We start from the raw sequence: 24,645 nt of genomic DNA on the forward strand, positions 1-24,645 counted from the left end.
TTCTTTTTTTATTTGCAGTTGACTGTTAACAGACACACATAACACAAAGAAACAGTACTGGTTGTAACTTCAACCATGATTTTTTTAAGAATGCATGCAGACTGCTACGTGACCGTGTACAACCCTGTCCCTCCTCCCTCCTCCTCCTCCTCCTCCTCCCTCTCTCCCGGGATGAATAGCATCCCTCCCCTCGTACACGCTGTTCTCCAGTCTCGCCTCTGCTTCTGGCCTGTGTAGCTGCTGGACTGACTGGCTGTGACTGGGAGGAGGTGGGGTCTAAGTACTGGTGGTCGTGGACTTGTCGACGTTTACGTGCACACTGCCTACTACTTGTTTCTTATTGCCAACGACGAGGACTTTGTGTCCAGTGAGAAGGAAAAGAGTCGCCCCGTCGTTGAGGAGGATTCCCTGTCTCCCCTGCCAGCGAAACACGTTCACCACTATCGTTTTTTCCACCAGAGAGAATCCCAGCAGCAACCGCAACCGCCACCTCAGTCAACGTAACCGGGCGGGAGCTGTGTGCGATGAGGTCGACCCTCCACTCCAGGAGGGGTTTGGTTACGTTCAGATAGTGCGGTTTATTTGTTGATATCATTAGGGCAGTCGTTGCCTGCAGCAGCTTGGGTCGACTTGTCGCTTTTAAAGCTTTAAAGCACAGTGAGTGTGTGAAGATATACCCACGACAGACAGGAGAACATCGCTGGTGAGTTATCTTCTTTTTTTTTTCTTTTTTTTTACCCATTAGCCTCCAGGTGCTAGCTGATGAGATGTAGAAGTTGGCAACATCCAGTGATGCTGTCACGTCTCCAGAGGGAAACGTGTTATTGACACACTACACTTAAGTCGTCGCATTTTGTCAATATGACGTTTCAGAGGCGTGTATGAATGTCCCCCTGGGTTGACTGAATGCTCAATTCCTGCGTTGCCGTTGCCCACGGGTTGCCCACGAATCACGTTAAGTAGCGCTATGTCTTTAGCTGGTTAGCTGGGAAGCAGTGCTAGCTACCAAGGCTACGCCCAGTTGTCTCTCATCCTGTGATACTGGTCCGTAAACGCATCATTAATAATTGGTTATCCATCACTACAGGGCGATGCCCAGCATCTTCTACGTGTACGTCTGCAGTGTGGGTATTATTTAAAAGTTGCTGCGTCGCTGACTCACTTGATGTGTTAATGTTAGCGGTCACACGTCGGTCATTATTGTAGTCGCGGTGACAGTCACAGAAAGTTCACAACCGCTGTGTCAAACTTGGTGCGCAGTTGTCCAAACAGCGAGTGGAAACGCGTGGTGGGGAAAGTCGGGGCTATATCTGTGTTTCCGTCAACACTGGCAGCTTTGTGCGGGCTGTAACACGCCAATTATCTGTGGGTATACTTCACAGCAGTGCAGGGTCCACTCTTTTGTCTACAGAATATATATATTGGCATTAAAATTAGTGTTTATGGACAGTAATTGCTGCTCAATCATGATTAGGAATTAGATTTAGTGATGGAACTAGGGCTGCAAACTATCTATTTCATAAAAAGGATTCATCATTTTGAGTGTTTTGTCAACAATTTAAACAAGCTTACTGATTTCTCAGCTTCTAAAATGTGAATATTGTGTATCTTCTCCACTCCATATAAAAAATAAATCAATAAAATTGAAAAATATTGGCTCGTAGACAAGCATTTCCAGGTTTGAGAAACATTCATCATCATTTTCTGACATTTTACGGACCAAACAAGTACCGTTTTAATTGGGAAAACAATCGTTAGCTGCAGCCCTAGATGGTACCACTTCTTCTGTGCTTGGTGCCGGTATATCAGTTATGCTAACGTCAGACTACACAATCTTTTGGTCTGTTACGATGGTCACTATGTAGCATCAGGCGATCACAGAGCCGCACGTTTGTGCTTCGACTTGACCGACGGACCGCACAGTGTTGGTAACCGACCCAACCACGATAAGAAGGCAGGGTTATGCTGCCCATCCAAACCAGTTGGACGTGGGACTTATCCTACCTCCAACTAGAAAAAGTCCACTGGAATGCCTGTCGAAGTGGGACCTCCTACTCGCGAAGTTGGGGCTCATCGATCCTACCCTGACTTCACCAAAATGAAGTCGGAGAATTAATGGCGGCTTCCATGGAGTCACGTGAATAGGCTAGAAACTTTACTTTTCTGCGCGTAGAGTTGTTTTAGGCACAGCAGTTTTATCGCAACTTGTTTTTCATGTTATGGCGTGAAATTATGTCGGCGTTGTTATCTGTTGGCACGAAGATATGTAGGGCTACGGTAAAAGTATACTCATGACGTTACATATCGATGTGTATCGCTTTTACAGATACGGCTCGCTTGTGTATGTAAGTAGACTGCATATAAACATGAGACAGAGCAGCAAGTTTGACTACTTTAGTGAAGCAAGTTTTTCTGCTGCTGACGGCAAAATTGCAGTGTCATTAGTGCAGCCTCATTACTCTGTTGCTGACATGAGGCTGTAAGTAATACTTGGTATGGTTAAATGTGCAGCTGCTAACTTGAGACACTGTTGGCATTGCCTCTTAGTACTTTGTCAAACTGCTTATGCTAAAGTTTTCGAAACTCTACATGACAATGGAGTCCACTGGTTTAAACGGAAGTCTCTTGCCTTTACGTTCATGCAATAGCATCGAAAACAGTAAAGTATCAGCATTGATAAAATACTAACCCTACCATCGCTAACCTTATAGAGCCTTGGTGATAGCAGAAATCATGTTCACAGAAGGAGCTGTCAAATGCTGACTATAAACCCAAAAATAAGTAATCAAAGTATGATTAGGTGACAGAATATGTTTAATGACGCAGATTACTCTAGATTGTAAAGGAGCTGCCAGATGGAAATTGACAATTTCTGATTTGTAAGTGTGCCTTAAGTTCAAATTTGCTGAACGTTCTGTACATTGACTTCTGGATGTGATACAAATCACGGCTCTGTACACATAATTGAACATGTGAATTAACATTTTATTTCTAATGGATCAAGTTCTCAAGTATTTAGTGAATGTACAGTCTCTAGCGAGACACCTGCACAGCTGCAAGTTACTCAAGAGCACTCATGTCTCATACTCAGGGCTAGGTATAAATAGTCAAATTCCACATTACATAATATATGACTTAGACCTGGCCCAGAATTCTCCAAATACATATTTACTGCAGTACTTGAGACACAGGTTTGGTAGCTTCAGCACTTGAGGCACAGGTTGACAAAAAGTGCACCTTCAGTGCCAGCAGTGCGGTACATGTAATTAAAATACATTACGCATAATTAGTGATGGTGGGAACTGATCTCCAGGGGAATAAATATTATACTGAATGCAACTGTTGCCGCTAGGCCATCATATTGTCTGCTAAATGTGCAGTTTATTCTTGGATTAGCCATAAACTGCCAAATTGAACTACACTACCCTTTGTTATTCAGTAGGTCAGACCTCATTTTTAGATGTTAACTGTTGTTTAACATTCTCACATGTAGCATAGTGAATTAACTAAATCCATTTGGCAGTGGAATTGGGCATGTTGTAACATGGTTCTACATTGGGTGGCATCTGTCATTTAGCTAGAGTATAAATACAAGATATTTTGAGATTGTGTCTGTTTTGTCTGGGACAGAAGCTTTGTTTATTTCCTACAGATTAGCAACAGATATCCCAAAGAACTGATATGACTGGTATTGGGTGCAGGTTGTTTTCATGCTTGAGCTCGACTATCTCTTCCTCACATGACTAGGGGTTTTATTTTTAGTCACTGCAACCCTGTACTCAGGTCCTGTTTCTATATAGCAGTTAGCTGTTTAAAAAAAAAAAAAGACACTCAATAAAGCTGGTTACAATTCCCATATCTTGTTCAAGTAACACATACTCTATTAAATAGGATGTCTGTGTGGCTGCATACAAAAACAAGTAATGGATACACCATTGCGAATGTAGCCAAAAAGAAAATAAATGCTGCAGATAAATGAGGTGACATCAAGTACTGACAATTGAAAAATGTGACTCTGGATAACGGAGACAAGAGTGCTACGAGACAGCTGTGTGTGTCCGTTTCTCTTGTTTGTGTTAGCTTGTGTTACTGTCAGAGTCCACTGAGGAATGACGGACTTCAAGGGGGAGAGGCCAAAAGAGTAAATATGATTCCACCTAGATGAGTTTAGCAGGTAACTGAACCTTTCCCTTCAGAGGTTTTTTTTTGCGGCTTTTCTATTTGTCCATTTACCTTAAATTCTAAGTTTAATGTTGCCTTATTTATAATGTTTTGTACATTTGACTGAGCTCTAGGCTCATAGGATGTTAAACTTCATTAATTGATCATGTTAATCTCGTTTGATGCAGTATTTGTAGCTTTTACTATATAACCGTTATCAATTTGAATTTTTTAACTTTTACCTTTTTAAAAAACCTGAAATGACACCCTGTCATTAAAAATAATTAGAGTGCCATTTTACTTTAAATAAAAAGATCATTGGATCATGTGACAGAGGTAAGATATATGAACAATCTGCTGCCAGCATCATGAAAACTGGCGTTTCACTTACCACAGCAGCTCGTTTCGAGGAGTCTCGTGCTCTGAGTCTGAGGCCATCGGGTTTGTTGCTGCCCTTTGGTATATTAAGTTTCACATGTGCAAATCTCATGGTCAGCCACCATGGCTGCTTTTGGAAATTTCCACTTCTTATTCAAAGGGCATCTTGTGAATTTTTTCAGGGTGAGTCCTCAGAAGAAGAATTCTCAACAGAGCTCATGATTTGGGCTATGTTAAAAAAAAAAAAAAAATTCTGGCAAGGCCATTTTGAAACCAGTTTTCTCACATAAAACAAACTGTTTACAGATCGTCATTTGTCTGTCATTCAGTTCTGGGGTGGTTGATGGGTGTATGCACAGCATGTTCATGTTTGATTAAGCTCATGTCATCATGTAGTCATGATGTATTCATTAACTAATGGCTGAAGGGAAGAGGAAGGGAGGGTCAGAAGTTAAAGACTGATCATGAGTTTAGTTTTAATATTTACTTTGCAAGCGACATAATAACATAGAACCAATAATGAAACCAAGTAATCTGCAGATTGGTTCCTTATTTGATTAAGCAGTGTAACGATAAAAATGTCTTCTATCTTTACAATCTAAACTACGTTTACAGTATCATTGAAACTGAAGTAGATGGTGTATTTGTGATTTGTTTTCAGGAAGTCTGCATGTGTCATTGGAACCATTTAAACTGAAGGTACACAAATACATGATGACTCACTGGAAAAGTTCTTTCAAAAAGTGTCAATGGTTGTAGAGCAAGTTAGTAAATACACAAACATGAAAAATGATACTATTATAAACCATATGAAGACTGTTTCTCAAGCCCTTTTCACACTCGGATTAGCATGTAGCATGTTGTTTATTTTCTTTTTACCCACGATGAGCCATAATATTGAGTGTAAAATTAAAATGTAAGGGTACACTACGATACAAACAATGCTAATAGCTATGCTAAAGACTGGACGATGAATGCACATCTTAATATTGTGCTGGCAATGGCAAAGATGGAGTATGTGGAGAAGAAGAAATGAGTGTGTGTTCACCCAGGTCTAACATCCCCACTGATGCCAGTCAGAGATGAAGCTGATAAAAACCTGTGTGTGTTTAAACCCAGGAGTATAGTATGTAATTTGGGGTCTATGACCTTAATATAGGCCACTCCACTACCAATGACTAACCAATTTAATTCATGCAAATGTAACAGATGAGAGAGCTTTTGTATTGTGTGTTGTCATACACGTACTTCTTTTCATACTTAATAGCTGCTTCCATGTGCATTGGTGTGGCCATCACAATTATTACTACTGCTACATTTTCTTTTGTGTGAGAGGCCAATACAATAAATCTATCTCAAATTTGCTAAGCTTCATAGAAAAAATAAAATAAAACTCTTAGTATAAAAGTCTTAGCCTGAATTCTTTTGCAAATTCTGTTGACACATTCAGATCTGGCAATTCCAAAAGCCACAGCCTATGATTTACATATAGTGCTTCCCAGACAAGTCATTGAGCATTTTGTTTGGATTGGCTCTCTAGATCACTTAATATACCTAAGATCCTCTAGATCAGCAAATATTGATACTGTACCTGTACTGGGAGTCAGGCAGAGTAAAGGGACAGTCTTAAGCCCAATTTATACTTCTGCGTAAAGTGCTCTGCGTAGGCTAGGCAGAGTCCTCTGCGTCGACGCAGAACGTGTCGAAGAGCCTCTGCGTCGTCTCCGGTTGCACGGAATATCCGGAATATCCACGGAAGTGTCCGTCACTCCGTCAAGGGACAACGGAGACGGCAAGAGCTGCGATTGGTCCTCAGGACAGGCCGAGCGAAGCTGCTCTGTGCCGGCTCACAGTGAGCAGCGAGCGTTCACAGAGGGCGGAGCTGAAGACCGCCGACTTCGTCGCTGCCGAACTATAAATACGTCATATCTTAACACACACAGCACATGTTTAGACTCTAAATGGCCACTTTCTCGCCTCAAATTATCTTAAAACTGCGTTCCGGGACACAGAAAAGTGACAAACGGCCGCTGTTTCAACAACAACAGTCTTTCTCTCTCTTTCTCTCTCGGACGCCATTGCTCACTGTAGCCAAAAGCACAACAACCTTGCGCAGCGACCCCTACTGATCGGGCGGGAAATTGCAGCGCCTATCCGTCACCATGACGCAGAAGTATAAAGGCTCGAGTGGTCTACGTGGTGACGCAGACGGATAACGCATTACGCAGTTGGAGAAGTATAATGTGGCCTTTATACTGCAGAGAAGAAGACCTTTTTGAATGTGTCTTTCAGTCTGACCTACATTTGCAGTGACCAACATACCCAATCACATAAAGGCACACATGTCTGTCCCATAGCTGTGAGGAATTATGTCTTGGCATCAGGTGGTAGGTTGGAGGAACCAGAGGTACAGGAACTGGAGTAGGTTGACGGTCATATAGATATGTATTCTATTAACAGTTGTCGCATTGTTTGAACTGTTTCAAGCATCTTACTCCATCAAAAGTAGTTTCTAAGATTATACAAATTGGTTAATCTGTATTTAATTTAATATACACGACATAAGTTCCGTTGGTCTTGTTCATAGAGTCCTTTGCCTTACTTAAATATTTGCCTGTCCGTGTTGGAGTCAAATGTCTCACAGAGGTATTTGGAAGCGTGGAGTGTATCCTGAGCACCATGTTTGAGTACTCTGATAAGCGGGGGGGGGGGGGGGGGGGGTTCTTTGTGTCGCTGTTAAGATAGAGAGATGCCAAACCAGTCAAGAGAGTAGAGATGGGAAGGTGCTTCACGTAGAGCTTGACACAGAGGACAAGGCTACAGTCCAAATGTGTTCAAAGGAGTTAACCCAGCAGGCAGGTCTCTCAAGGACACAGTCATGCCACTCCTCAAAGGCCTTTGTGATAGTGCAGTAAAGGCCTTTCTGCTCTTAAGCATGGGAGGATTAATCAGGTGTGTGCATGTTCTACATGCATCATCTACATACGTCACCAATTTTTTTTATATAGATTAGTGTGGGTGCTTATTGGTTGTGTGAGAGCCATTAAGCTCTTTTTGCGTGTTTAGATTAAGATTGTGTGGGCTGTGTTTGCACGATAGTAAAGATGAAGAGAGCCTTGAAATTAGATAGAGATATTAAATAAATAATACCACTGCACTGATGGAGGGTGAGAGTGCCGAGGTGGATCCAAGTGCACAAGGAGATAGTGAAGGGTAGGGGGTAGGGTAAGCGCTATGGAAGAGCTGGGTTTTCAAGAGCTTCTTGAAGATGTTTGCTAGTGAGTGCTCTTGATTTCTTTAATGCAAGCTCTTTTGCATGCAAGATATATTGTAACTGTACCTGGCAAAAAACACTATCTACAGCATTTATGTCATTTTTGTACTCAGTACAAGCATTTTCAAACTGCATATTTGGAACACTGTCTAATTTCTATTCTGAGAAATTAAAACGTTTAAATATAGCTAAAGGATGTTTTGATTTCGGGAGTTATTAGTTAGATTAGATAGTTGAATGTTTATATCTTTGATATTGCCAGCCAGTTGTTGGCAAGGGCAATGTTGTAGCACAATTCTGGACACAAGTTCAGTGTGTTAAATAGCAAATGATACTGTGCGTAACCTTTAAACAGGGGAAGTGATTGGTTATGGCTCATCCTAACTTTCATTGGAAGTAATTTTATACTGAGGGAGTCTTCTGAGAATTAAATTCAGTGTCCTGTTCCACTAGTGAAACACCTCCCTCGTATAACTAAGAGCCAGACGTTGAGTCACTGTGATAAATACGTGATGCAATCATAAGCAGAGGACTGTGGCTGCGATGAAGCCCACAAAACTTTCCACTGTTCTGTGGAGTGTAGCAGAACTAAACTAACTGGTGTTTGGGAATGGGAGTGGGAGGCCCACAATACTGTGTCCCAGAAGGGGAGGAAGAAGCATTTTTCTTCTTCTTGTCGTGAACCAGAGAGCCCGTTTGACAAATTCCAGCAGCTGTTTGAACTAACAGTTTGTCACAGTTAATGATTGCATCCTCACATTTAATGGCAACGTAGAGTGATAATTGTTTAATTTGTTTACGTTGAGCTTTCCGGTTCACATCAACTGCATGAAAAATCTGCTCAAGATTAACCACGTCCAAAGCAAAAGCGAAACCTAACCCTGAAACATTTACTCGTGATATTGAAAGTAAAACTGACACTAAGGTGTCCTTTCAGTTTTGCTTGTGTTGTTTACTAGTGTCAAAAATGGGCATCTTCACAGAGAAGTGAAACACAGAAAGGAGAAACACATGTATCTCTTTTTTCTCCCTCCAGCCAGAACATCCATGAGCTCTGATTTCCCACACTACAGTTCCAGGATGCCAAATATAGGGTTCCAGAACCTTCCCCTGAACATCTACATCGTGGTGTTTGGGACAGCCATCTTTGTCTTCATCCTCAGCCTCCTCTTCTGCTGTTACTTGATAAGGTAACATCCATTTGCCTTTTAGCTTTGGCTTAAATTTACTTTAAATTGCAATATACATGCAAAAAAGTATATTCATTATATGGGTTTATGGCTAGTGTCATATACAGGGTTCCTTAGGTTACTTAAAATGACTCATTTGTGGACCACAAGCTGATGTAAGATTTTAATGAACTGTATAGACAGCATTATCCTGTTATGCAAAAAGCCACAAGTTTGATCTTACTTTTATTCAACCAAAACATAAAGTTGTTTTCTACATATTGGCTACAATGCTAATGCAGCAGTCAGTAGAGAGTTATTTTGACCACCTTTGTTTTGGCAGCTGCATTTGCATGTTATATTCTTTTGTCTGGTCTCAGTATGAAGCTAATTTATCGATGTACGCAAGTATGCTAATCAGTGTTTTATCCATTCAGCAGTGGTCAATGGGGATTAGCTCGGGTCTAAGCAACATGTAAATACTTAAACAGAGAACATGTTTTTTTATGAATTTATATTTTACAAACTCGATACACAAGACACATTTTCGTGCACAGAATAAGTCTGAATATTTGCTAGATACACTTCAGTGTTGTGGTCATGGTTGAGGGTCTGCCTTTTCAAATCATACAGATACATTACTTGAATCTGTTGATAATTTTCTCGATTAATTATCTGGTCCAGAAAATGTTGAGAAAGTTGTTTTGTCCACAAACCAATATTATTACAATTAAATGATATATATTTTAATGGAGCAGAGAAACCAGAAAAGCAAAAAAATAAAGCTTATTGTAGTTATTAAAAAAACAACAACATTCAAACGGAATTATTGATTCAGTGAACATATAATTGTCATTGCAGCCCTATGTTTTCCCACAATTATTTACACTTTCAAAATTAAAAAGCTGTATTTATCCCATTCATATAGACCCACTATTTTATACAGATTTTAATTCTACCCCGCAGCATGATTTTTAACAGCTTTATTAAGCATAAAAAATTATAATGGGAACTGAATGTTTATTCTCACACACTGTTGCTATACAGCATAGCACGTCCTTGTACATTTCAGGTCACTTTGGTTTATGAATCATTCACTCAGAAGTGCCCTAATGTACTATTTCATTTCGAGTAAATAAGATGTGTCAACAGGAACTGATGTTTCATCGCGTAATGGCGTTTGCTAATGGTAACCGTGTATTTGTTGTGTATGACACGTATCACTGTGGCTTTTATTCGAAGCACAATTAAAGGGCTGTCTTTTTTTTTCCTTTTTAAAAATGTGTGGGTTTTGTGTATGTCTTACTAATGGTAATTTTACAGGAGGGTGAAATGTTTCAACAGCACAGTTTGGAGACGGTAGCTACAATACATTCATTGGTGACCTGATAATCTGAAATCCCACTAAAAACAGTAATGTGCAGAAATTCAAAGGCGCTTCTCTACATTTTTATGATCATGGCACTTGGCGTCAAAGAATGGATGTTGTTTAACTTGACAAAATCTCTAGCTTTTAGTTTTTATATTTAGGGGTGGGCAACATGGCCCAAAATATTGATGATGACGATAATTAGTAATTATTGGCACAATGTTTAAGGAAGGCAACTCTTTCAACTTTAGCATTCACGTAAAAATTATAAAGGCTTATAACTGAACTACAGTGTAGAAACATTGAACTCTGGATAAACTTCCAGATTCCAGATGCTTTGCTGTATTGTGCAACAAATTGAGCAATAAAACAAATTCAAAGACGTAGTAATTTAGATACTTGATAATGTACATCTTTAAAACAACAATCACAATATTATCTTAGACGATATATCTTGCCCGCCCCTAATATGAATTCAACTTTCCAACTGTCCATTTTTGTTTTTTCCAATAAACTTCAATCCAACTATTATTTTCCCTGCAGGAAACGTAGATGGCATTTCCAATCATTCCCTTGCTCCTTTTGTTTAACCCCACTGACCTCATTCAATTATTGCTGCATAGGTTGCTGCATAGGTTTTCTCCTGGCAGCAACAAACTGAACATAATGTCCAGCATCCTTTATCTAAGACCGTGAGAAGCAGCGGTTCTCACCAAAAAATACACCCCTCACCACCCTGCCATATCCTATCACACATGGCAAATGGTAAGTAGGTAAACTACTACTGTATTCCTACAATATCTTGTAACCCCTAAGAGACATTTTCTGACTTTGATGCAGTACCATGAATCCATACGTTTAAAAACCCAACGTCGCTGGTTTATTAAAGGCGACCGAAGAGCAATCTTTGCTCCATAAAAAGCATCTAAAGATGCAGTCTCCCCAAGGAACAGGCCCAGAATGACTTCATATGTGTCATTGGGCACAACACATACAACAAGGTCCAATTAGTTGTTATTTTTCTAGGTTACACTTTAAAGAACGTTGTTTTCTTATATTGCACATGCATGCATACATGGTTTGACTTATACAGAAAAACTTATAGCCACTATAATCAGTGGGTCCTCAGTCCCAACACACACTTATCACCAAACCCTTTTTAAATTGTGGAATATGATGGCTGACATTTGGATTTAATTTTTCTCACTGCATGAGTTTAGAGAGGGATGTCAATTTGGACGCATGCTTTTAATTGATCAGCTGCCTGTTTTCTTTACCCACTTTGACCAAGTTTAAAGAGCCATTTATCAACCCCTCACTAGTTGTCACCCATGACCCCCTTCACCCCTGTGCACCTTGTCGCCCACCTACCCTTGGGAGTTTCTGCACCTTTACCTGCTGACCTTATTCAAAATGTCAGTTTCTCTCCTAGACTGTGCTGCTTGTTTTACAGATCCCTCTCACTCTGCTGCGAGAGGTTAAGGTTACTTATAATGGAGGTAAATCTTAAAAAACTATGATTCTCCTATCTTTCTTGCTCTTGTATTCTTATTTTATTTCCCTGTGTATTTTATTGTCAATATCAGTTCCTGAAAGTTTCCTATGAGCCTGTTCTCTCCGTCTGCTCTTTACCCTTTCACTTTGTTGCACTGTTTTTGTTCATATACAAGAGCAATGTGTTTGAGGAGTTACACCCAGAGTTTGATGTAAATCACAAACTTTGGTTGTACCTGTCTTTGTTTGACACTTCTGTGTAACTTGCCCGAATGAACTAAAGTAATGTTTAAAACATATGAGCCTTCTTATTATGAGCAATATTTTATTTTTTAGTTAAGTGTTTTCTCTCTCTCTCAAACTCTTTTTCCAGGATGAATGGATTGTTTATCTCTGTTTTGTTGTTGGCTGGGGAAGGTCACTTACTAATCCAAAAGATGTTTTGTCTTTCCCTTTACCCAGGTTACGGCATCAGGCGCACAAAGAGCTATATGCATACAAACAAGTAAGCAAACCAGTGACACGCATTGCACACACATTCACAAAAACACCAACATACACAGTAGTTTTGGAAATTTGAAGTCATACATGAAACTTTTCTCGAGAATGACAAGTCAGAATTCTGACTATTGTTAGAATTCTAACTTTAAAAATCAGAATCTGACTTTATTCTCAGAATTTTGACTTTAAAACTCAGAATTATGACTTTAAAACTCAAAAGTCTGACTTTAAACTCATAATTAAGTCAGAATTCTGAGAATAAAGTCAGAATTCTGACTTTAAAACTGACTTTATTCTCAGAATTCTGAATTTTAAAGTCAAAATTCTGAGAATAATAAAAAACCAAATATTTTTTCATGTGTGGCCCTAATCCTCTTCCGTAGAAGCAAGTGGCTCTGTCAGAAAAAAAATACTATGTTCAAACTTTGTTGTTTTCGGCAGGAAAGAGAGCCCAAAGAGGAGAGTGATGAAGGGCATGAACACAAGTCTCATGTTGTACAATTATGTAATACCAGCATGCCAAACTGCTCAGGCATGTCAAAGTCATACACACACATGCACACACACACTATCTCTTTCACACTCTCTCACACACGCACTTGTGTTCTTGCATATTATGTCAAATCTTATCTTTTGTGTCCTTAATTCAGCACGACTTGTTTTGTTCATCACAGTCTTATCTCTTTATTATCTCCCAGGTCATTCAGAAGGAAAAAGTCAAAGAGCTAAATTTGCATGAGGTAAGCTCTCATCTTCTTTGTTTGGTTATTATCAGTTGATGACAATTGAATTTCCCAGAAATGTTTCCATTTACCCAAGGGATATCTAGAGGGCAGAACATTCTGTAATGAAATCTGGCAAATGCATATCACCCATGTCACCCAGTTTTAGATTAACCAGTAGGGCTGCAAATAACGATTATTAAATATCCATCCATCGTCTACCATCACAGGGCCATATACATATACAGTCAAACAACCATCCACTCTCACACTCACACCTACGGTCAATTTAGAGTGTCCACTTTACCTAATCCCTAAATCTGCATGTCTTTGAACTGTGGGAGGAAACTGGAGAACCCAGAGAAAACCCACGCACTACACGGGGAGAACATGCAAACCCCATAGCAAATCATATATTGAATTATTGATGCATATGCCCCAACCAACAGAATAAGGAGATGACGTTAGTTGGAGGAGTGTTGTGGACCAATCATGTCCTTTTTAAAGGCGGATGCGTTGCATTGAGGCCTTGCTTTTTTTGTCACAGACTTCACCGTTATTCTCAGTGCTACTGCCCCCAGCACTTTCTGTTGTGCTGTACAGTAAACAAATGGACATATAAGTCGGACTGCAATGTACGATTATTTTCATAATCGACCAATCAGTTCACCGTTTTCCCGAACGATTTATTAATTGTACGGTCCATTAAATGTCAGCAAATCTCAATTTCTCAAATGTCTTATTTTGTCCATAAACCTATAATTCAGTTCAGTTAAATGGACCAAAGGAAACATTCACATTTAAATAGTTGAAGAATCACAGACATCGAAATAATCGATTATCAAAATAGTTGGCAATTTAATATTGATCAGTCATTGCAGCCCTACATTTACGTGGTTTTAAAATGCTTCAACACTAAAATTCTGCTTCAACAAATTCTTATAGTCGCCATTTTTGTTTATCAACAGATGACTACAGAACTAGACATCCACCCATCCATTATCTACTTAAATTTAAAGTGCCTTCTTGTGCTTGGGCTACATGTTGTCCCTATTCACAGCCAAACAATGTGTTAACCAGTTTCTCACAGTGTTCTGAACACTGCAAACTGCTGAATATGCATTAGAAACTCATAAACCACAAACTTAAAACTTTCCTCATTGCTTTGCACTCGCACTGTCGCTGTACTCCGCCCCCAGTGAATGTGAATGTCTTATGACCTTAAAGTTCCTTTGCCTTAAATTGGACACTGAAAAGTTCCAAATGGTAAAAAACATCTATTATGTAATTTGAACTTCTGGGGACGCATGTCATATTTAGGCTGTCATCCATGCACTTTAAAATACCAGGGTTGATTTGATAATACGTGTGGACGTGGACTTTCATTTAGGGACGTCTGTGATGACAAATGTGAAGGCTAGCATCTTGTGGCCAGGTCATCATGAGGGTCGTCCCATCTTCTCACTGTTACTATTACATAATACTTATTTGCCAGCTCAGCGTAGTTGAGGAAAATGTCAAGCAGCTGAGAGTGTGTGAAGGAACAGCTCAGTCTTTGCCCTGGAGAGTTAAAATTAACACTGGAGTGCAAATGAAATGTAACGACTAACATCTTCATGAGCACACACGCTTAGAGCTAAATACGGTTTATTGTCACCGGGGATGGGAATTTCCCAGTGTCCCGCCAGGTTTCAGGCTTTTGTTATTTATGTTATTTGTCACTGAGAGAAAGCATCATGTGAGTCTGTGACATAATAGCCAAGCCGTGTTTGTGGAAAGACAATAACACTCACACACACTCTCACACCAGTGTGGCCAGGACATTCCCACACCAGGGGAGATCATCACACAGCTGTTTGGATCAGTTTCTAGCTGAGGTCATGTTCAAGCTTGAGTGATGTGTAACCTGATCTGTAAGGACGTCTCTTTATTTAGTATACGTTTGACCCCTGCCTTCCTTTAACACTCGCTCATGAAAATAATAACATTGTAAAAAAAATCATGCCACATAATATGGCTTTAAATTTGGATAATTTCTGCTGTGTTAACAACTATTGTGCCATAGTTTATTTTTGTTTTACTTAAGTGCTGGGCACTGCTAATGTTAACGGCGTTACAGTTACAGTTACGCATGCCGCGTTTCCATGACGACTGACCAAAACACGCGTGTAACGTCATGTTTATGATCCCATCCATACATAACCAAATGCTAACTCGTAAAAATTAATAAATGAATAATCTTCTCACTAATAATGGCACATTTGTCAAATTCGTAGAATTATATTTTATAATAATGATCACTAATGTCACAGAAAGTATAGGAAAGTGAGTGGGCAACATGTCCTCACCATAGATATCCAGATACAGAGGGTCTGTCTGTCTGAATTCATACCCTCTTGGCTTAATTAGAAACTATTCTGGCAACAAATTACCTTTGCAGATTATTCTGAGCTTTTATTCTTCTTCTTTTCACTCTTTCTTGAATCTGCCATTTAATGTCTACTCTACATCTTTCACATGTCTTATTTGTGCCACGTATTCTTTTTGATTTTAAACCCTTAAGCGTGTTAATCTTAGCGGACAGAGGTTAATGTTTTCACTCTCATGATCTGATTATGCTTTTCCACAAATTCACATCCAGGCTTTTTTTTTCCACGTGGAGACTTTAACTCAAGCTTAAATGAGCGATCAACTTAATCGAGTGAAAGAGTTTCTGTCAAAAGTTGGCAAAGGGTGCTGGATCTCGACTGTGACTGTGGCACCGCGGACAACACGCTGAAAAGAATAAAAACAGGAATCTATTCACCGATACAGATAGTAGACTTCTTTGCCACGTCCAAAAGTCCTCGGTATAGAAAGCTTGGAGTCTCCATGCTGTTCTTTTCATCCTCACTTGTCCATCTTAACTCCCCCAATTTAATAGAATGGGGAAAAAGAAAGTTTCCTGTGGAATTAAGGAGAAGTGTTGCAGAGTTGTTCTGCCAAATTGAAACCCTCTTTCAGCAAAGTGTTACCGCCTGTTGACACAGTATTCCCATCGGTAATGGTGGGAATACTGTCAGTGTCAGTGTCATGAGCTGCTTCTACTTGTTGTACTTCTATTACAATAAACATCCAGCTTTGTGAGCCTTTTGCAACCCTGTAGAAATGTCACTGGTGTTGAGTTTATATAAGTTAATTAAAATGACGGCATTTATTGATTCACTTTTGAAAAACATTTTTCCTGATCATAGATATATAGATATAGAAGATATCTGTGTGTGCGTGCATTCACATACGTGTTTATGTGGCTTGTTTTATGGGACTGCTCCCTCTGTGTTTGCAGATGTTGGTCCGTTGTCTTTTGCCCCGTGCACTTGTCCTTTTGCTTTATGCGTGTCGAATAGATTCAAAACACGCGCGGCAAAACAGCAGACGGAACAGCCAGCGTAACTCTCCAGTCATTTGCTTTGCTTCCCTCCCTTTCAGATATGCGCGGTGTGCTTGGAGGAGTTCAAACAGAAAGACGAGCTGGGGATCTGTCCTTGCAAACATGCCTTTCATAGGAAGTAAGTCTTAAGGTTTTTAACTTAACGCACACACAGAACGATAACATTACCCCCACGTCGCCGTGCGTGGGCGTGCGCGGCGGTAGTCAAAACAGCAAGCTCACGATTACGTCGCTTTGTGTACCTAAAGTGTGTATGAACGTAGGAACTACACGGGGGCCTCATGAGCCACACCTCCCCCTTGTGATCTGACCGTTTCAACTGAGTTGTTTATATCAGCGTGACGCCTCCCTTGGCCTAGTTTCTTCCCCCAGTTGCAACAAGAGAGGTCACCACCCGACGAATCAACTGTATAAACACTGCTTTTAGCACGTGTGTGTGCAAGGAAAGCCATACAGAACACACACACGTATCAATCAAACCAATACAAAAACGCATCTAGCAGTCAAGGGCATGCTTTTCATACATTAAACATTGCATTTATGAATATTGCATGTTTACCTACTGCCTGCTGCACGTTAAGTCCTCACGTCATAAACCCTGTTGTCACGCTACAAGTGACAGTTACTTAAATCTTTAGATTAACATCAACTGTTCGATTTAAAATTGTCCGAGTAAATAGTGGGAAATACTTTTGAATTAACCGTCAACCGTCTCAGATTTTTCAGCTTCTTAAATGTGAATATTCTCTTGTTTCTTTGCTCAATTTAACAAAGAAATCATTCAAACAGCATCTGAGAACATCATCATTTCCAGCTTTTTGGAACATTTTCCAACTATTCCTTTAATCAACAGATTAATCGATGATGTAGCCAAGTTTAATAATAAAATAAGATTTCTATACATCATATGTTCTAAAGTAGAACAAAATGTCTTGGGCTTGAAAAACAAACACATTAATTATCAGTAAAGGTGTAATGTTTCGCCCTCTGACACAAAGTGCGGTTGAAAAAAGGCGTGGAATGTTACGACGGGTATGTGTGAGATAGTCGAGCGCCGTACCTGCAGTGTGTGAACAGTCGCGATGTCCTGACCCCGCATAGCTGACACTTCTTAACCCCATGTTTCAGTGTTGCTGTGAAGTGTGTGTGTGTGTGTGAGTCAGACCTCAGCTCACTGTTTACCTACAACTAGGTCCTTTCAGTGTATATGCTCCACACACACACACAGTATTTCAACTGACTATCCATTATAAATCTGATTTTAATGACGAAACAGTCAAATACTTAAATACTTAATACTTGCTGTCAATCTCTATCAAAGCCCCCACTGTGATTTGCTTTTACAGATTGTTTTCAAGGGTTTTCTAATCATCCAATAGCCTTCTAACGCGAATAGCAAACACAATGTACCATTAGAACACTGGAGAGATGGTTGCTGGAAATGGGCTTCTATACACCTATGTAGATATTCCATTAAAAACCAGACATTTGCAGCTAGAATACTCGCAGGGGCCATCGTCGCCCCATGCCGTCTGACGCCTTGTCAAGGACGGCCTTCCAGGTGTGAGATAGCATGCAGTGGTCGAGCATGTAAATGGTTGATTTTCCGACCACTGCAAATGAGAAAACCACATCATGGACTGGGAAAAGGCTCTGAGAGCAACAGTGCTGGATCATGGAGGCCATCGAAATCTGGAATCGAGGCCCCAAGGACCATCAAACGAGGGAGCCTACGTCCCCACACCTGGGATGCTGTCCTCGACAAGGTGTCTACTGCCAGCAGGGGGCATAGTCGTTCCCTGCTGTCACAGCGCAGTAACATCACGTGACTTACTTTAGCGGGACTAATTGAAATTTGAGCTCAATCTCACAAAGACTGTACGAACCAATTTGGATTGGTTGAGAACGTGTTCACCTGTTACTCCACATGAGGCATTGTGGGTTTTTTTTTGTTGTCCTTGTAATTTTCTTACTTACTCGCATCAAACGGGGAAAAAATATCTTTTGCACGTTAGTGCGTTAATGGCCGGTTAACAGCATCAACGTTAGTGCATGACGTGTTTCTGTAACGACTGATTGGTAGGGATGCGATTGACGTCATGTTTATGTGCCGCGGCACCAGAATCCACCGTTTACCAGTTAGCTCCTTTAGCTCCGTTAGCTGCTTTAGCGTGCCTATAGTCGAACTGGAGCCGTCTCTTTATTAAACGTTTTTAAAGTTTAGCATTGCTTTGGGAGACTCATCTTAACAATCGGGAGTCACGCAAACATGACGTCACATGCGTTTTTTTCTGGTCAGTTGTCATGGAAAAGCGTCATGCTAACCGATGTTAACATGTTAACTTGCCCCCTTAGGGAAATTCTTCCCTGCATTTAACCCTTCTTCTACTAGGAACCGTCCTAGAATTGGGAGCAGTGGGCAGTCACACTGAGCGGCGCAATGGGAGTTGGGTACCTTGCTCAGGAGTAACCCAACCATCTTTCCAGTTCCCTTTCCACTTGGCCATGGTCTGCCAGGATTTGAATCTGGGACCTCTCGCACCCTAAGCGAGAATCATACCCGAGCCGAAGATAACCATTTGCAAATTGTTTGTTGCTCTTCTTTCTCTCAGGTGCCTCATAAAATGGTTGGAGGTGAGGAAAGTGTGCCCGCTGTGCAACATGCCCGTTTTGCAGCTCGCCCAACAGGCCAGCACCACGGAACCCGCCACGCAGATACAACAGCCTCTGCCCGGCATCGAGAACCTGGTGTAGCAAGAATGAAGGAACCCCCCTCTGCAAAAACAGTACACAACACATCATTCACTCTCTCACCTGCACAGGTACACTTTGATACGAGTCGGCCGGCAGCGAGGAGTTACTGTGCGGAGACGAACGCTAGCTGTCGACGGGCAGCCATCTTTTACCTTTCTCACGTGTGTTTGTTGTTGGATTTATTCGCGGCCGATGAAGAAGAGTTGATCTAGAAGAAGATTGATGATGTGGTCAATCACTTTTTCCGCAACCAAAGCACTTTTCTGGGAACACCAGCTAAAAGACCTGGATGAAGAAAAAGACAAAAGCAAAGAACTACAATACACTAAAATATTAATTGTTTATCATTTTCCTTTTTTTTTTAATAAGCACTTTACAAGAATTCAAAACTTAATTGCTTGTGAGTTTAGTCACAAGGTCATGGTTTGTATTTTACTATTCTCTTTTTATTATTTTTGTGCGAGGCCACTTGGTTTTTTTCCTTTTCAATTAGTGAACTTTGATTTTCAAACGCCACATATACGCATAAATACAGTATATATATATGTATGTATATAGTATTTTACAAAGGGACAACAAAACTTACAGTAGATTAAGGTTTCTGTTCAAACTGCACAGAAAACGACCTCAAAACAAGCTCGAGACTTCACGTCTGACTAAATGTGAAACTGTTTGACAAAGAGGAAACGCGGCGAAAGGAAAGATAATTCAGCAACCGAAAATCCACCTAAATAACCTGTATAGCAGTATTCCCGTGGATAACCCGGTGTTTTACAGAACAAAAAAAAAACCCTTAAAATAACGTAATTTCCCTTGTTTTCTCTCGCTCTGCTGCTACATTACATTGCTTTTTTTTTTTACTGAAGTAGATTCGCGCGAATGTTGGTTTGACATTTGACACGTCGCAAATGTCAAACTCTTTGTTTTAATATATGTTAAACTAGCATCACATGTTCTGCTCGAAGATTACTGACATTTTGATTCTGATCTCTTGAGGCGATGGATAACACTTTACAGCACAGTGACAACGTGGTAATAGTGATGGTTTTGTAACAGCAACATCCTATTTTAATGCAATTTCCAGCTTTATTGCAGTAATATCATGTTACTTTATGTATAATATCTTTATTTCGGTGACACTCATTGAACACAAACGTGCCAACACCTGTCCAATCCAAGGAAAAACAACTATTATTTATTATGATTATAGTACTGAACTGTCAGTTCACATTGTAAGCTGTTATTTTACATTTCGACGAATCTGGCGAAGAAACTAAGAAAATATTCACATTTAAGAAGCTAAAACGATCAGAAATCCTAAATTGTAATTCCCTTCTCTTATTTTAAAGAGTGTCTGAACAAAGTTTCCATAAATATTATTTCACATCTTTGACTAAATCAAATCACTACCATGTCGGGATCATTCTGATACTGCACTGTAAATGTTAAATATCACCCAGTGATCTGTGCTTCTACCCATAGTAGACTATTTGTATTTATTATGTTCTTGGTTTTTTTTCTTAATATATATTTATTATGATCTCTTGGTACAGACTGACATAGCGAGTTCTGCTCTCGACATATCATCGGCATATACGCTGTTCTGTAAAAACGTCCCCCCCCCCGCCCTCCCACCCCTCGCCCGTGCAGCCAGAGAGTCTGTGCTCAGCAGCTTTTCCTTTCACCCCTGACAAACACACAGTGGCTGCAGTTTTCTGCTGCTTTCACTGCTCTTTCTCGCTCTTTCTGTACCGTTTTTGTGCCGTCGTGCCACACGTGCAGTGACACCGAGCCCCCCCACCCCCACCACCACCCGTCTATTATTTTTTATCTGTATTATGTGAAACATGCTGATGGTAAAAGAAAAGATGAAGCCTTTATCTTTAACCTGAGATATGAGGGAAACAATCTGTGGTCCCTCAAATTCAAATCTATTTCTACATATCTATATCTAAATGGTCTTGCAATTAGGGCTTGGCAGTAATTAAATAACAATATTTGTTGCTAACTATAACCAAGTTGCCCCTTTTTAGATATTCAAGCACTGGTCAAACTTACATGAAGTGTATTTTTTATTTCCGTATAGAAGTATGACCAGGTCTAATATTGGTAAAATTATGCTTTTTAAAAGCAAGCTATAAAAGAATAATATCATTATTATATTCTACTTTAATTGAGCTTCCTTTTTGAAGCTTTTAACTCTTTTAATGCCAGGTTCTTGTCGTGATGCCACCGTGTTTTTAGATTTAAAAACAGAAAATAGTATTATATTTATATAGTATTATATAATATTATTTTTAATATACTACATGTAAAGTATATTGTTACAGTGCCATCTAGTGGATATATTGTGTTTTTTCTCCATATGCCGAATATGGAGAAAATGACGCCATCTGGTGGAGAGTAGTAAAAATTATTATAAAAACACCCAGATTGACACCCTGATATAATAAAAATTTATATTTTATGCTTTAATGGAAGTGTAACACTTGTTTGTACGCAGTGTTTGTAGATGGAAATCTATGAACACAGCCAAAATGATCAAAATGAAGGAAGAAAAATGCGCATAACTGTCCCTTATCTCTGTTTTCAAATTTAAATTATCTGCCATCTGTCACAATATACATCAGTATCAACCGATTTTGAACTTATTGCCTCGCCCTCCTTGCAATCCTGCCAATTTAAGAGACACTAAACCACAATTTCCACCCATAACCTATATCCACTTGTCGTTAGAATGTCTGAAACGGGTCCGCCGCTCGATTATCGTACATTAATCCACCACTGGCGGAGAGAAGAGTACATGTTTTGCATCCACATAAGCCTTATTTGAGCAAAAAACTGCCTTGATTACAAATAAAGATGGAGGTTTGTGTTCATTGGCGACGTCGCAGCCTCTTTGCCGTACAGGGTATTTAACGTTTTTGAGTTGGAAGAAAATATGCAACCCTATATGGTGTTCTGTGCTCTGCTGTGTGTGACGTACAGCGTCTGGTACCTTCTTGCTTTGTAGCCGTTGGGGATTTTAAAGAGGAAAAAAAAAGGCTGTGACTGTTTGCTAAATGTAATCGCACGTACGTCGTAACAATTCTGCCGTCGTCCCCGAATATGACGACGCACGGATCCTTCTAGCAAGTCTTAACCTCCTGAGACATTACATCATTGTTGTTCTGCACCATGATATTTCATTTGTAAGAACGTTGACCCGTCAACCGAATCTGGGTACACTGCCCGCACCACCTAGTGGTCCTATAACAACATTACACTCATGTGGGAAAAAAACAAGCTGGCGGCAATACCAAGCAAAACTTTTTATGGTAGCTCCTGACCAAAATATGGACAAGGGAAGAATCCTATTTGAATTTGATGAATGAAACTTGTGTATTTATGCACAATAATGTCTGTAGCTTCATATGGCATGCATGTTTGATACATTTGAGCAATATTAGCTCATTAGCCAATATTGCTATTAGCTAACATTTGAGCAATATTGGCGCAAATGTCCAACCCAATGGTATGTCATGCATATTTGATACATTTGAGCAATATTGGCTCATTAGCCAATATTGCTATTAGCCAACATTTGAGCAATATTAGTGAAAATGTCCAACCCAATGGTATGGCATGCATATTTGATACATTTGAGCAATATTAGCTCATTAGCCAATATTGCTTTTAGCCAACATTTGAGCAGTATTAGCGCAAATGTCCAACCCAATGGTATGTCATGCATATTTGATACATTTGAGCAACATTAGCTCATTAGCTAATAGTGCTATTAGCTAACATTTGAGCAGTATTAGCGCAAATGTCCAACCCAATGGTATGGCATGCATATTTGATACATTTGAGCAACATTAGCTCATTAACTAATATTGCTATTAGCTAACATTTGAGCAATATTGGCGCAAATGTCCAACCCAATGAGACAATGGATTATTTCTACTACTTATTGTAGAAAGTTAAAATTTCATTTTTAGGCTAATACTTAAAAATTATAATACAAAGACAGATATGTGGTTTTGACGTATATCTTGAGCACGTAGAAAACTAAAATTAGGTCCTGCTAATCCCAAATAGTAAGGAGACATCAAACAAATGTCTGGGTCTCAGGAGGTTAAAGCCACAGTGTGTTGCCTGGTTGAGTCTTTGAATGTACAGTTCACAAGAGAGAGTGTGTTATTTTGCATACACTGATATATTAAACCATAAGTGTAATGTGTTTCCCCTCCCGTGTGCCGTCCGTCCTAATCCCGCTTAAAACTAAAATGAAGTCTAAAGTCCGAGCCGATGAAGCAAGGACAGAAGGAGATGCTGCTTTTTTCGTTAAAGAACCAGGAAGTAGAGCAAAAAAAAAAAAAAGACTGACTCAGTCATGAATAAATGAATAAATGTCTTCCCACCGGTGGAATCACCATTGACGTCAGCGCTGGTTCTGACTCCATGTCTATAAATAGACACGATCAAATGAAATACAACACATAGGAAGTGTACTAGTAGAGTACGAGTGTTCCTCCTGGACACTGTGTCATTCATTAATGAACAAAAAAAAACTGGTACATGTAAATGATTCTTCCATCGTGAAGTCGTCTGATTCTCGATCACTGCCTCCCCTGATGTGAACTTTCTTGTGTTTATTTATTGGTCTGTAGCTCACAAATGACTTCCTTCGCAGTTGATTCAAAACAAACCTTTATTAGCACCTCCACACACAAACACACTCACCCCCTTTTTTCTTTTTTTTTAACACTGATCATGTTTGTGGACTCTCACAGACGATGTTTGTAAAACTAAGAATTCTGCAGCAGAATATTTTTGGAGACACTTGCTGTACAGTATTTGTAAGCTCTATTTTTGTATATTGCTTTTTTTTTCTGGAAGGATATAATGTGCTTTTCTTTTTCTTTATTTCATGTTTATTCATTCTAGGGAAGCGTTGCATGTGACTGACTTGAACTGTAAATAAAAGGTCCAAGTTTTTGGGGACGATTTGAGTTTTTCCTTTTTAACACGTTTGTTTGTTTGTTTTTTTTAAGAGTGAATTTGAACACCTCAAAGATGAGTGTGGTATGTTATTGAAACAAGCTTTTCCAATAAATTAACAACATAACATGATTGAATCTTACATTTGTGTAACACTGCCATCTTGTGGGTGTCATCTTCCAAAATAAAGACAATATTGAAACAGTAGTGACTCCTTGTGGTGATGACCTGTAAAAACATCTTTTTCCACATGGTTTTTGTCTTGTTTCTGTCTTCTCCCTCTCCAGGACTTGGTTTCCTCGTCTCCTCCTCCTGCTGCTGCTGCTGCTGCTTATTCACCTGCACGATCGACACCACGGACCCTGCGGATTGGTCTGTCCTTCTATCGCAAAACACTCTTATCTTTTCAG

The 24,645-nt window shown here is 39.8% G+C and overlaps 1 protein-coding gene across 1 annotated transcript; it reads left to right on the forward strand.

Moving 5' to 3' along the window:
• The first annotated feature begins 241 nt into the window (after positions 1–241).
• Positions 242–24,339, forward strand: rnf24 (ring finger protein 24). The gene is made up of 6 exons (XM_083909203.1): positions 242–703; positions 8,850–9,003; positions 12,308–12,350; positions 13,045–13,086; positions 16,537–16,616; positions 19,111–24,339. The coding sequence occupies exons 2-6, from the start codon at positions 8,861–8,863 to the stop codon at positions 19,250–19,252; spliced, it is 450 nt and encodes a 149-aa protein (XP_083765329.1). The 5' UTR covers positions 242–703; positions 8,850–8,860; the 3' UTR covers positions 19,253–24,339.
• The last annotated feature ends 306 nt before the right edge of the window (positions 24,340–24,645 follow it).

Source organism: Microchirus variegatus (assembly GCF_963457635.1).
Source record: "Microchirus variegatus genome assembly, chromosome: 23".
In the NCBI taxonomy this organism is placed as follows: Eukaryota; Metazoa; Chordata; class Actinopteri; order Pleuronectiformes; family Soleidae; genus Microchirus; species Microchirus variegatus.

Bases quoted from the DNA above. Each gene is read 5' to 3' on its own strand.
- rnf24 (XM_083909203.1), top strand. From the start codon at position 8,861: ATGAGCTCTGATTTCCCACACTACAGTTCCAGGATGCCAAATATAGGG. The intron at 9,004-12,307 runs GTAACATCCATT...CCCTTTACCCAG, and splicing joins TTCTGCTGTTACTTGATAAG to GTTACGGCATCAGGCGCACA. The intron at 13,087-16,536 runs GTAAGCTCTCAT...CCTCCCTTTCAG, and splicing joins AAGAGCTAAATTTGCATGAG to ATATGCGCGGTGTGCTTGGA.